The 14,955-nt window shown below is 37.1% G+C and overlaps 1 protein-coding gene across 1 annotated transcript; it reads left to right on the top strand.

Annotated features, from left to right (window-relative positions):
* Positions 1 to 774: 774 nt before the first annotated feature.
* Positions 775 to 3,167, top strand: LOC124879505 (sperm acrosome membrane-associated protein 4-like). The gene is made up of 3 exons (XM_047384117.1): positions 775 to 944; positions 2,397 to 2,507; positions 2,603 to 3,167. Exons 1-3 carry the CDS (start codon positions 893 to 895, stop codon positions 2,842 to 2,844), a joined length of 405 nt encoding a protein of 134 aa, XP_047240073.1. The 5' UTR covers positions 775 to 892; the 3' UTR covers positions 2,845 to 3,167.
* Positions 3,168 to 14,955: the final 11,788 nt, after the last annotated feature.

The following is a 14,955-nucleotide window of genomic DNA, read 5'->3' as shown; positions in this document are numbered from 1 at the left end:
AGTCGTTTATGAACACACTATTAAATTATTTTGGAGTTTTTAGTTACTTTTCTGTGGTTTAGTCTGGTACAAAGAGCCAGAGTCTGTAGAAAGCCTATAGATGGAAATTCTCCTTAAAAAACTCTTAGAAACAGAGGATTTCTCTGGTATCACAGTTCACAACAACCACCAGAACATCTTACCCAGCACAAAAACAAAGTAAAATAAATCGATTTATTTAAAGATAGAGTCATTTTTTTCTACTTTGAAACAAATATGATGAAAAATATTATACTTGTCATTACTGAAATTTTCATGATCAAATTTAACAAATTTGGACAGAACACAGCATCTTGCTTTTTATTTGAAAGCGTTATATAACTTTGATGTTTGTTTCCTAACTTTACCTCTGAGTTTATTTCAACGTTTACTGGTAAGATGTAAAAAAAGAAAATCAACCCATCTCTTAGGATGAGAGGTGAAATGTCTTCAAAAAAGAAGAGAAGAAATCAAATTCCTTCTATTTGAGCACTTTGGATTATCCTGTCCTGAATGGGTGGGAATCTTTCCTTAGTTTTTTCACAGCAAATATTTTGTAACAAAAAACATAAATGCTTTTTGAAAACAGGCAAATGGCACTCTTTAGATTCCTTAGAAGTATTTTGGTAACTGCATACGTCTGTTTGTGAAGATCAACACCCCTTTAGCTGCTCCCTTATTAAAACACAAAGGACATTATCCTCCCACTCCCTCCCCTTTTACTACTACATAAATTGTTGCATTCACCAGCACTCTCATCAATTCTGATCTCCTGGAGCATCTGATCACCTTGGACACAAGGACCTTCCGGCCATAAGGGACAGGACCTTTTTCTTTAACTTTGAGCCAAAACAGAAAAACCAAATCAGCCGAGATGGGAAAGCTCTTTCTGGGTTTTGTTGTTGCTGTTGCATCCCTTGCTTTGGGTAAGAAGGATTTGTGACTGAGTGAACTGCAATATTCCCAATTAAATACATTTTACTGGCATAGGAGACAATATGAACTTTTATGATAATTGTTTTGAAAAGCATTTTCCAAATATCTTTGTTTTAAGTGATATGATTAATGTTTGAAAAATAGGAGTCTAATTTTCTTCAAAAGATAACAGTGATTGGTCCAATAAGCTGAGATGTTTGTTTTTGATGTGGACCGCAGAAAAGTTTGGCTCTATTACATCAGCTCAACCACGTTTCTGCTTGGGTAGCTGTTCAATGTACCTACAAACCATTTCTATTTTCAAAAGCTTAAAACTATAGCACATATATATTTAAAAAAAATACCCAACAGAGATTTTGTTTTCTAGGCAAAACATAATTTTTCAGATCATTTTTGTTTAATATGTAAAATGCAGGTGGAAACAAGTTTGGTGGGTATTAAATCCCATCTGATTGTTTCAGATGTATGAGGAAGAAAATCCATTTGGTGATACTAATTATATCCGCATTGTGTATTGGGTTGGTCCTAATACCTTTTTGGTTGCGTCAGAGTTCACTGTGTCACCCAGGTATTGCAACACAATGCTAACACCATTATGTTAGCATTGCAGCACACGTTCAGCCTACAAGGGAAAATATGTCTCATCTGTATGTATAATTAGCAATACAAATAGAAGGAAAGTTTATTTTTAAACCATTTCATCAGAGATTTTTAATCTTTTTGTTTTAAAACAAGCCCACTTCTGCTTTTTATTTAGCGGAGCTTGCAATTTATGGAAATATACAAAAATAAATTTGTATTTTGAAAAACTGGAATACCTTCAGAATAAATGAGCTATGTGTAGGGTGGTGCCTAACTAGCCTCGGCTGCACCTTAAATCAGGGTTTGGTCAATCTGATATTTTTAAAGCAACACTAATAACACTGCGACACAAGCCTAAAAAAGGTCTCATACACATATATTTCTACCAATTTCAAACCAGTGTAAACTATGGCTTATTTTTTGTCATTAAGTTACCAAAAAAAAAAAAAAAGCTTTCAGTGGATTAAAATCTTATCAAATGTGAAATATCATGAAAAAACCCTCCTCATGATCTGTTTTGTCTTGGTTGGAGCTTAACTAGTTTTTGCTGCACCTCAAAATCAGGGTAAGGCCAACAAGACAAGTATAATAGTTAACATCATTAATCTAATTTTTTCCTGGAAAAGTAGCAAACTAATTGTAAAGAATAAAAAGCTCATTTATTGCCACAAATATGGACTGTACCCAAGTTCCTCATTGCAAATCAGCATAATTTCCCATAACATTTCTTAAGGATAGAAACTGAAGCAGGCAAACTTCTCCAAGATAATGCAGGCAAAAAATATAGATTCATCTTGATTTTTCTCTCCTTGACACCACGTTTTTAATAGAACTGTCATACCTTGCTGTGTCTGTTTTAGTGGAGTCGTTGATCTGCAACAAGTGCTCTGTAAGTGTGTTTGGGTTCTGCATTAACAGCAGTAACGAGACCTGCGCTGGCAATGACTCTGTCTGTTACACTGGAAAAGCAGGTGAGTACCCTTCCTATCGCTCAAAAAATGTTTGGCTCACAATTATCAATAACTCAGCACTATTGGGTAAACTAAACTTAACCCTTTCTCTGCAGTTTTTCCTTCTGTCTCATCTTTCAATGGCTTCAGCAACCAGGGCTGCAGGCAAAACGACACATCATGCAATGGAAGCACCAATTCATCTCTGCTGGGCATCAGCTACACCACCACCATCAGCTGCTGCTCTTCAGACCGGTGCAACCCTGTCACGCTCAGTGGTGCCCCATCTACCAAAATGACCTTCACCGCTGCCGTTGCAGGAGCCATCCTGGCCTCTGTCCTCGGAAGCATGTTGTAGTCAAATCACAAATGCTGTCAGTTATGTTTAGCTTTGCCCCTCATAATCAAAACACTATCAAATATAAATCTTTGAGCAATAAAATTACTCATTTATATGTTCAGCCTACATTCTTGTGTTATGAAGTTCATAACAGAGCCCCAGATCATGGAAGTTGATCAATGGGATGTTTAAAAGAAACATTGAGCTCGTAAATCTTTCATGATCTTGGTTTGGTTAAAGTCTTTTTGAATTTAGAATTTTTGAAAATGTATTTCCTTCTAAATTGTTTGTGTCTTACTGTGCCTCAGAATGATGAAATAAACTCTATTGATAAATCTCAATGTCCAGCTTTCATAAATACTTACATTACTTTACTTAACTTGAACTCCACAGCAGGGATGATGGGGAGTTTATTTAAATATAAGAAACAGAAAACATTTTACCAACAATTAAATAGAACATCAACCCCATGCATATGAGAATAAAAATAAAATACCTTGTCTTTGTATAAATGTCCAAACAGGACTTCACAGTTGTCGTTTCTTTAGAGAATTTGTTTAGAAAATGTTTCCCGTCCTGGATTTACCCTCCCTACATTTTATTCAAAGTGTAGATTCTAGTTCATTTAACAAAATGCTTCAAAGTTGGATTAAGATGCCCTTTCACTAACTCCATGTGCTATCTAAAGGGATCCAGGTAGCAAGGGGGGGGGTTAAAGTCAACCCGCTGCCATCCCAGTGCAAACGGGAGTTACACATTGCTCCCACTGAGCAACATTGTACTTGATTTTAAGGCTAGGTAGACCACATTTAGACAGGAGTTAATGTTAAGTCTACCCATAACCCAGATTAAAAGTAGTTATATGATTTAGATTTAGACCACTTTTAGACAAAAGTCTGTTAAGCGTGAAGAAATGCCAGCAAGCCCAAACCGAAACATAAATAATTTCATATAAACACATTGTGTAAATATATGAATATGTGGAAAAAAAAACTTTTTTTTTTCTTTCGAAGCTTTAAATTTAGGAGATAATAGTAAATATAAAGACATATTTGTATATTTGTACTACACTGGCAAAGACCTTCTGCATTGATTTGGGAAAACATTTGTTTTGATTTCCCAAAAACAAAAATGTTTTTTAATTTTAAAGCGGAAGTACTTCACTATTATACAACGGCATCACTCTGTTTCTCCGTTATTCACAGAGTTGCCCTGTTTGCACAGATATGATTTGATCCTGCACATTACAGGATTTCCTAATTTTTTCTTCTTGCAAGATGTGTAACGAAAACACGGGAGCTCCACCTCTACTGCTGGAAACACACAATCCCCACCAATAAAGATTTCTAAAATCAAAAGAAATGGAGCATGCACAAAAATACAATTGTCAATTGTTTTTTATAGTTAATCTATGCTGCAAGAGGCAGCAGTTGTTACACACATGGACATCGCCTATGATGAAGTTAATTGGGGGCTTCCCAAACAAGAGTCCTACAAAGAGCAAACATAAAGAAAATCAAATGTCTAATAGTCATACAATATTGTAGCACTGTTGCCTGGCAGCGAGAAGATCCTCCGTTCCACTCCCGGCCTGGGACCTTTCTTCATTTGCATGTTCTCTCCGTGCATGTGTGGGTTTTCTCTGGGTACTCCGGCTTCCTCCTGTCAGAGTCTGAGTCTGTGTGTGTGTGTGTGTGTGTGTGTGTGTGTGTGTGTGTTGCGTGTGTATTGTGTACTTGTTTTCTAACCATTCAGTTTCCAGTTGGTGCTGGAGTTCTCAGGTGCACTGGATGACAGGTGTTTTCCATCTGCTGATTGCTTGGAGGAGTACTTAAGAGGGAGGCTGCCAGCACTTCAATCCCAGAATGTTTGCCTTAGTGGTAACAAGCTCAGCCACCACTGATTTTGTGCTTCGTTTTTTGAACTCAAGTAATCTTGCATTTTGTTCCCACGCAGGTTTCTACCTGAGGCTTTGTTTACCTTGCTGATTTTCGACTCCGTTCCAGAGTATCTCTGAGCATCTGGATTATTAACTACTGAGTTAAGGAACTACCTTCTTTTGGATTTCTCTTACTTCTGTCTGAACCTTTCGGACACGGACCAAGCTGGCGGATCCCCGTTTCCTACGACTCCAGGACCTAGGCATCAGCACACCCTGCTTCTTCCTCCTTCTTGAACATCGGCACCTAAGCTCCTTTTTGTTGGCCCCAAGCTCACAACAGAGAAAACAACTGGACAATCCTCCGTCGCAAGTTAAGACTCTGAATCTCTCTACCCCTGGCGGTTCTAGCTACAACAATTTACTAAGCCATTTCTCAGATCTAAGGAATCAGTTGCCTCATATCATTCGTTTGTTCACCAATCCATTCTGCTTCCTTCCCTTTCAGTTGGTGTTCCCGGTTCCCGTCCTAGACTACTTTATTGACAATAAAAACGGTAAAATCTGAAAGCACATGCTCTAGGCTCTTGTATTCCAGTTGGACCAGCAGCTTTCTGTTGCACCTCATTTTCCTCCATTCAGTTAAAAGGGAGAGGTGTAGTTTCCGCCTCAACCTGAGCAAAGAAGCAGCAGAGCTCCTCTGTTAATAAAGCAGTGATGTTAGCATCAGTCACAATGGACCCCTGTGGTAGCCTGATTTTACTTCTCAACTTCTAAACAGTGTAAATATGATTAAATGGTTCCAGAAGTATAACATCTAGATGTTTGGTATAGCTTCAGATTTTGGGGAAGGATCAAGGTTTCTGCACACTCTTGATTTTAAGTATTAAAAGATTTTCCTTCTTTCATTGCCAAATACATCTTCAAGTCTAACAAACAATGGCTGTACTCAGTTTCTACATACCCATTTATATTTGTTAGTTATCCAACAGCTAATAAACTGTGGAGTACCCAGTAATGTAGAGTTTTGGTCTTTTTAAAGCAGCCAGAGTACCTGGAGAAAACCCACACAGACATATGCTGGTGGTACCTGAGCACAAGATAATTTGTTGTTGCCTAGTTCAGAAATACATTGATTTACAGATTTATTTTTTTTAAATTGAAAAACAACTGAAACAATAAAATATTCTAAAAGGCCATGCTAAACAAAAAATGCCATCATACGTTTTGAGGGGATTTTCTCAGAACAAAATAATTATACCGTAATGAAAATGACAACGTTAGATAAGCTCATGTTTGACCAACAATTACCAATCAACAAGGTCTCAACTCATTTTCTCTTTATTGAGACTTATCATTTCTGATCTGCTGAGCATCTGCAGGCTCCTAAAAGGGCAAACAAATCCTAATTTTATGAACAATCACAATTTTATACCTTAAGAAGTCTCTAGTTGTACGGATTTTAAACACTAGGTGTTGAGTAACTTTTATTTATATTTATTTGATAATAGCACAATTGAGCCCAACATTAACACTTCATGACCACAGTCAAGGTTCATGAATGAGAATAAAAACTTGAGAAAGCCAGGAGTTTATTTCCATTGTGGTCCTAAAGATCCCCAACACAAACACAATCATACAACCAGTATAAAACCAGCAATATAGATAAAATGAAAAAAGAAAAACAAACACCCAGAATATTCCTAAATTTTTTTTACCAATCATAAAAATATTAAAATGACAAAATGCTTCTTTATAGTGAGAGCTCAGTTGTTACCACACCAACAGAGATTGGCTGGTTGATTGACTGGTCTGGTCACAACAGGTGTTGACTTCAGGACTTGGTATGGAAAAAATGCAAGTAAAAAGTTAATTAAAGGGGAATTTTGTTGGTTAGTTCTTCAACTGTTTTTCTTAACCGATTCAGAAAAGCAGTAAAAACCATCAAATCAACAACCAGAATCCCTCCTGGCAGTTCTGCTCTCAGCCCCCACTGCCCTCCCCACCTCTTCTAAGGTAAGGCAAAACTTAAAAAATCCTGAAAAACCCCTCTCGTCCATTTCATCCCCACCCTCACCTCATATAAACCTTTGTCCTCAACATCAGGCTCATCACTGCTGACTTGTTGATCCACTCACCTGGAAGAGAAGAAGCTTCAGGCCTTTGGGGGGAATTGGAGGATTTTTATTTAATTTTTGAGGAGAAACTAAAAGTTAAATCTACAAACCAGGATGGGAAAGTTTCTTTTTGCTGTTGTTGCAGCTGTTGCGTCTCTGGTCTTCGGTAAGGAAAGTTTACAATCAAATATATTCAGCTTTGCTAAATTGGATTAATTAAATGTAGTTGTATTATAATGATTAAAATGCAATAATATTAGATTAGTCCAACATTTGTTACCTCGGTGGTCATTTAAAAACACAGCCTTATTGATAAACATAATTGTCAGTCTAGTAGTAACTCTCCTCAACATGTTTCTATTCTTGTATAAAATACAAGAATAGAAACATGTTGAGGAGAGTTACAACATATAAATGACATAATATAAATAATTTTGAACAAGGGGGTTTCTCCTTTTTAGTACGGTTATGCTAATTTATTTGGATTTTTATTTTAAATTATGTGAGATCCCATAGAGATGACTACTGATAAGCCCAATTTTACATTTTTATCTCATTGAGAAACTTATAATAACTGTCTTCAGATATTTCTGATTCAGCAACATTGTTTATTGCTTGAGTTTAGCAGGTTTTGTAAATCAGGTCGGGATGTGATTGACAGGAAATCTCTTCAGAAAGTCTATAATTACGCAAAAAGAATGCAAATTATTTGGATGAAGAAAAACCCTGGGATATTGCAACCAAAATAAGATACATCATATCAACATGTTGAAAGATTTCTGCGAAAGCATGAAGTAGAAAATATTCCTGCATAGTTTATCCCAGCTGAGTCATAGTTTGCTGCACTTTTCTGATCTTTGTTTCAGTGGAGTCCATAAACTGCAACAAGTGCTCCTTCAGTTTGTTGGGCAAGTGCTTGAACACCGTAAATGAGACCTGCCCATCCAACTCCAGTGTCTGTTACACTGGAAGAGCCAGTAAGTACACTTTCATTGCCTTTCGCAGTCAAACATTAACCAACAGCTTTTGGAAGTCAATGAATCTAAATTGTTGCCATCGCTAATAGTTGCTGCAGAAGTATCCTAGTCTATTTTGTGTAAACTATCCCTTTGAGCCAAATGGAGTGGAAAAGTTGGTTGTAAATGAAGACTTTCCAGTTTGGAGGCCCTTAAGGTCAACAAAACAGGTTAGGGAGGAGAAAAGCATTTTTTGTCACCAATAAGGTGCAAGTGAATGATCAATGCAGGTTAAAAATGTTTTTTTTTTTTAACCCACTAATTAAATTCATCTGTTTCTCTGCAGCTTTCCCATCCCTGCCAGACTTTGTGGGCTTCAACATTCAGGGCTGCAGGGAAAACACCACCAGCTGTGATAAAACCACCCCAGAAACCCTGCTGGGAGTCACCTATAACACCAAGATCACGTGCTGCACCTGCAACTGCTGCAACCCTATCACGCTCAGCTCCGCTGCGTCCACCAAGATGACCTTCAGCGCTGCCGTCGGTGGAGCCGTCCTGGCCTCCTTACTGGGAAGCGTTTTGTAATTAAATGTAAAAGGTGTTCTATCTGTGCTCGCTGTGTTTACTGAAGGTGTATGTTTACATAATCAAAAGGTACATCTGAATTTAATCAATAAATGTACTCTAAGAGCCAGAGACAGATCTACTCAGACCACGATTTAGTTGTTTGTAGATGTCCAAGTCATGAAAGTTGATCAATGGGATGTTTCAGAGAAACATTGAGGTTGTTAATCTTTCTTGATGATGAGTTGCTTTTTTCTTTTTACATTATTTCAGTCAAAATGTAACGTCTGTCATAATAAACTAAACAACTTCTATCGTTGAAGACTTTTTTGCAACGGTCTCCTGTCTGGGTCAGCTGTTATAGCCACATTAAAGTTTAATTACATTTTAAAGCCCTCAGCAAGTATTGTAAAAAAAAAAACAGCAACTACAGATTCAATAATTATTTTCACATAAAAAACTGTAAATATGCAACATTGTTTTGTCAAAGAGGATATAACTGTGTAAACTGTGCTGCTTGGATCAAAAAAAGGATGGAAGGTTAATCCACTTCATTAGCCAAAAGTCAATTTAGGTCAAATATTTAAAGGCAAGATGTAGAAAAAACACTTGTTAAGATGTTAAGTCCAAAAGGGAATAATAAAGCTAATGCCTATTTTTTTTCAGATTTCTCAGTTTCTATTTCAGGTAATTTTTAAACTTATTTAAAGATGTTTCAGTGAAATAAAGTGTCAGATGCACATAGACACATCATCTGTGATGTGCGCTGTTTTTAACGCTTTCACCTAGCCTCTCCCCTCAGCGATCAGTTTCATAGCTTTATGCTAACTTTGCCCTCTTGTGTTGCCCCAGCTGAAGGACTGACCTGTAAATCCTCTGTATCCAACCTCAGTGGGTTCACACCTAGCTAACTACCTGTTCCCCTTGTGTTCCTTCACCAGCTCACCACCTTTTGTTCTTATTTTTTGTTCGCTTCCTCCAACTGGTCTTCCCAGAACTTGGTGAGTCCCTGCAGGATTTGTACACCTCAGAAACCCGCAGTTTGTCTGGTCTCAATACTCATACAGCACTTGAAGACACCTTGTTGTCTGCTGTTGATGGCGTCTCCCTTGCTCTGATAAAGAGTGATGGTCTTCCTCTCTATGTGCAGAAATTCTTACACTAGCTGATGCCACTTTCAATGGCATTTCCAACGACCTTTAAGACATGATTGTGGTGCATGGAATATTGATCCTCAAACAGGCCTTTTGGACAGAAAATAGGGATGTGCTTGACTGTTTCCACTGGCTGACTTTGCCCATGAATGCGATTTGGACCCAGCAGGTCGATTGTAGAAAGGACCTATGGACCTGTAATTGCCTGTGTGATTGTGTGATGGCTGCTATTACTACTTGTCTCAAAAAATTGCCCTTCAAGGACCGACAGAAGTAAAGTCTAAAGTCTAAAAGAAAAGTATTGTACTAGTATCCCTGCATGTCCTCCCATGGGCAAATGTTCCCACCGCTGCCCAGTGCTAGAGCCATGCTACTCCAGCTCTTCACTTCAAATCTATGCCTGACTCCAGTGCCAGCCTTGAAACCTTTTGGATCACTGGACTGCTGGTACTACAGCAACTCCCTTAGCCATTCAAGCCTGAACTCCTCTTCCAATGTACTGAACAGAGGTTTCAGTTCATTGCTCCTGCACAATGAGATGCTGCTCAGGCTTTAAAATACCGTAGACAATTTTTGGAGAAAACTCACTCACACCTTTGCTCAAAGGGTGCTACATTGGAGACCCTGCAGATCAAGAGGTGCTAAAGGCTCCAGGCATTTTGCCTTTGCTGGTAAGAAGCTGAAGCGAGTCCATGTGTTCATGATTAAGCTGCCATGGAAACTGATGTTACCGTTAGAACAAAGAATATTGAACTTTTTCATGATATTCTAATATTTAGAGATGAACCTGCCAGATAGAAAGAGTGATATTTGGGTGGAGTTCAATGTGGCTTTCTAAATAAGTAGAACAAACCTGAAACTCTTTCGGTATGGCTGAACAAAATCAAGGAGGAGGGTCTGTGATTTCACGTTTAGAAGATGTAAAAAAATATATCTTTAACACCTGAGGTTAGAGTGGTTAATACCAAATAATAACTGATCTGAAAACGTAGCTTTATTTTTTGTTGTCACATTTCTGAAAGTGAGATTTCAAGTCCTACCACCTCAACTGAAGTTATACTTTGGTGAGAGTATAAACAAGAAAAAAATAACTCAAACAGTGCAGTTTTTTACAGCCTAACATCATTTTTCTGGGCTTGTGTGAAATAGTGTTTCAGGTCTCTAGAAGAAATGGTGCTGATTGGAGCTGGAGGTGGTTGGCCAGCCTCTTCAAATGAGAATATGAAATCCACCTCTCCTAGGAGTCACCCCTCGCCTCACTGCTTGCCAGCCACTTAGTTTTTTTTGAGTTTGTGTTAGTTTTTTGTTAAATAAATTAAACAAATAATTTAAATTTGAGGTCTGCTGAAAGATCAACTGGTTCTGCAGCTTAGATTTTTCTCCAGCCCCTGAAGATTATTGTTTTGATACGTCAAGCGTTACAATCTATGATTATTTTAGTGTTTGGCACAGCAGCAGTTTGTTATGTAACCTTTTTGAGGAAATCAAAATTAGTAAATTGTAGCTTGAAAAATATCTGTGGCATCAAATACTTTCTCTTAATGGAGGAAAAGGACAAGCCACCAATTTTTACTTTTTTTTTTAGTTGCTGTTTAGTGATCCATGCCAGTTGCTTTGTTTGCTGTTGTCCCTTCACCCTACATGTAAATTAAACAGTGGCAACACCAAAGGGGGGACAGTGGGGGCAATGGCCACCCCAGTGTCAGGCAATCTTCTATCCATATCTTCTAAGCATGAATTCAAGAGAGGAAATGACAACCATCAATCAACTACATAGTTAATTTTTATTGAATTAGTTTTTATTTACAATAACATACTCTGTTTTTAATCTTTTATTGTGCCACATGAATAATATGAGCTATCGTATTTACAGGTACAGCTCAACAAATTTGAATATAATAAAAGTTCAATATATATTGTAACTGATTTCAAAAAGTGAAACTCGTATCTTCTATAAAATCATTACATATAGAGTGAAATATTTCAAGCTTTAATGTGTGGTAATTTTGTTGATTATGGCTAACAGATAATGACAACCCAAAAATGGCTATTGTCTCAGTGTAGAAAAATATTGTGGAACAATTGGTAGAATATTGATAGAAAGTTGAGTGGAAGGAAAAAGTTTGGTAAGAAAAGGTGCTGATGTCCGCTGATGTTGGTCCACTGTCAATGTAGCTATCTACTAGGACATGCTAGAGCACTTCATGCTTCTTCTACTGACAAGCTTCACAGAGATGCTGATTTTACAGAGATGCTGACTTGGTTCCCATCCACACTGCCAAAGGTACCAAAAGCTGGTTCAATGACAATGGTCCTACTGTGCTTGACTGACCTGAACCCCACAGAGAATCTATGAAGTATTGTCAAGAGGAAGATTAGAGACACCAAACCCAACAATGCAATACCTGATGGTTGCTATCAGAGCAACCTGGGCTTCCATCACACCTCAGCAGAACCATAGGCCTTCATGAAACGCTGCACTGATGCAATAATTCATGCAAAAAAAGAACCAACCAAGCACTGAATGCCTAGAAATGAACATACCTTTCAGAAGTATTCCTGTTCAAAACATTTTTTATTTATCTTATGTAATATTCCAATTTTTTGAGACACTGAATTTTGGATTTTCATTATCTATAAGTTTAATCATCAAAATGACAAGATGTAGAGTCTGGACATATTTTACTCTTTGTGTAATAAATCTATGTAATATATGAGTTTCACTCATATTTTATCACTCTGAAATGAGTGCCAAAAAATATTAAAGTTTTTCCAAGATAAAAAAAATAAAGTAGGAGAGTTAGAGTATTGGATCGTATTTATGCTGCAAATACATGTTAAAAGACATAAGAAACAGTACTTATCTACCAAAAAATATTCAAGTAAGAATCATTTTAGTTTGGGTCTGAGAATTAATGTCATCCCCAGTCTACTACACCTCACATATCTTTCTGGCGGCACACCTCAGTTTAAACCATCGGTCAAATTTTATTAAAAGTTTATTTTTTTAAGCAACACAACCAACCTGAAACAAACATGCCAATGTATTGTGTCTTTGGGAACCTACAATGACTAATTTTAAACCACTCGATGCTTATGTTTTCCAACCAGTATCAGTCCTGATAGTTTTGGTCTCTGTCTCCCACCCACCCAAACGTTCTGTTGTAAACAGAAACTCAAAAGACCTGAAAAACCCCTCTTGTTACTCTCATCCAAACCCCTTACCTCATATAAACCTCTGTCCTCACCAGGTCCATCACCTCCAATCTCTTGAAACATCTGACCACCTGGGAGAAGAAGCTGAGGCTTGTTTTGAGCTGATACCAAGATCCAAATTTACAAAGATGGGAAAGTTTCTTTTTGGTTTTTTTGCTGTTGCATCTCTGGTTTTGGGTAAGAAAACTTTACAATCATATTTATTGAATAAAGAAAAGAAATACATGAGAAAAGTATCATATTACTTGTCATAATATTGATTAATATTGGAGTATATATATATATCTTCAAAGAATAAATGTAAATTTTTTTAAATGCCTCTTAAAATATGTGGGTTTTAAATGTAACTTTTAATCTTTGGATAAAGGCCTTCTTTTTTTGTCTTTCCTCCATAATCACGTAAAAATAATGTGGAGGTTAATTCTCAGTCTGTTTGTTATCTCCTCGATTGATTGCTTATGTGCTCTGCAGTATGAGATCCATGAAACTGATGGGGACACCAATGAGCCAGAAATGCTAAATGTAAATAATCAAAATTAAAATCAAAAGAAAGTGATATGACTAAGTTTATTAACAGCAAATGCTAAAATGTTTTAAATTAACATAATTATTTTCCACTCAATGAGGAATCATTTTTAGAGTGCTTTGAGGCTAAGCAGTGACACTGAACCTCTGGACTACACGTCTGTAGTAAATGATCAGTATTAGAGCTAAGATACTCCTTACAGTTACAGTACAGTAGTCAATACAGTCAGGTAAAAGTAAATTATCCAATTTAATATCAAAACAAAGTGTTAAGGCAAAGTTTTCAAATAGCAAATGGTGAAAAATGTAAAATCAAGAGACTTCGAGCAAACCTACGATAGCCAAATGTGTAAAGTAAAGAAATGGCAATGCAGGTTCTTTTCCACGGATCAGTAGTTTAGATAGCTAGCATAAAGAAGGTAGGTCAAAGTAGATTATTATGTTTAAAACAAGAGATAGTGGTAGGGAAAATACCATTAAATAGTTGTAAAATCAACAGAGTTTTTTAATCAATGAAGAATATTTCCAGTGTGCTATGAGGCTAAGCAGTGACGGTAACCAATGAACTCCAAATGTCCATGGAAAAACAAGAGCTATGGGTTTTTTGAGGTTTGAGTAAAACTCTTGGGCTTCTTGTGTCTGTTTCAGTTGAGTCCCTGATCTGCAACAAGTGCTCTTTTGCTATGATTGGAATCTGCATGAATCTGGATAAGGAAAGCTGCCTTACCAACTCTAGTGTCTGTTACTCTGGAAAATCAGGTGAGTACTCATTTTCGGCCTAAAAACAGTCTAGTCAAACATAGTATATGGGGCTGTATATTACTGTCTATGACTGCTATCCTAGTATCATGGTTTATCTTAAATCCGGAGCAACGTAGGAATGGCTCAAACCTCTGTTTGAACTGTGGGTCCCATCCCCCCGTAAGATACATGAAGCTGGTTGTTAAATTGAGTTTAGAGGCTTCAGGTAAACAGAGGGGAAAATAGGTTACACGTGAAAGGGTTAGAGATGCATAAAACAGTAATTACAAATAAGGTACTCAACAACTGTAGATGTAAAACACAAACTCATCACAAACGTTTGAACTCACTAACCCAAGTTATCCATTTTTCCAAAGCTTTCCCATTGTTGCCGGACTCCATGGGCCTCAGAAGTCTGGGCTGCAGGGAAAACAACACAGACTGTGATGCCACCACCAATGGCACTCTGATGGGTTTTACCTATGAAACACACATTACTTGCTGTTCTACAGACAACTGCAACCCCATCACCCTCAACGGTGCCCCAACCACCAAGATGACCCTGACTCCTGCCACTGGCGGAGCCATCCTGGCCTCTGTATGGGGAAACATTTTTTGATCAAGTTACTAAAAAACTATCAGCTTCTTCTGAATACATTTTTGCAACGAATCATTGAGGGAAAAAAAGTTTCACATAATCAAAATCCTTTTCTAAATTAAACGTATTTTTTAAATTACGATATTATTTTAAATACTCTCCCTTCACATCAGAGGGAAGTTTGACAGTGATTGTCATTGATGTTTATCAATTAGATGTTTCAGTTAAACACTGAGTTCATAAATTTCTTATGGTGTTGATGGCTTTATTATTTGTTTATTTAAAATGAATCCATCATTGTTAATCTGTTTTTCCTTATTTAATATAACTTGCAATAACCAAATAAATACGATTAAAATCAATCTTCTTTGTGTCC

The sequence above is a fragment of the Girardinichthys multiradiatus genome, chromosome 13 (assembly GCF_021462225.1).
Source record: "Girardinichthys multiradiatus isolate DD_20200921_A chromosome 13, DD_fGirMul_XY1, whole genome shotgun sequence".
Taxonomy (NCBI): Eukaryota; Metazoa; Chordata; class Actinopteri; order Cyprinodontiformes; family Goodeidae; genus Girardinichthys; species Girardinichthys multiradiatus.
This window is presented reverse-complemented; position numbering and strand designations above follow the sequence as displayed.

Bases quoted from the DNA above. Each gene is read 5' to 3' on its own strand.
- LOC124879505 (XM_047384117.1), top strand. From the start codon at position 893: ATGGGAAAGCTCTTTCTGGGTTTTGTTGTTGCTGTTGCATCCCTTGCT. The intron at 945-2,396 runs GTAAGAAGGATT...TGTCTGTTTTAG, and splicing joins TGTTGCATCCCTTGCTTTGG to TGGAGTCGTTGATCTGCAAC. The intron at 2,508-2,602 runs GTGAGTACCCTT...CTTTCTCTGCAG, and splicing joins CTGTTACACTGGAAAAGCAG to TTTTTCCTTCTGTCTCATCT.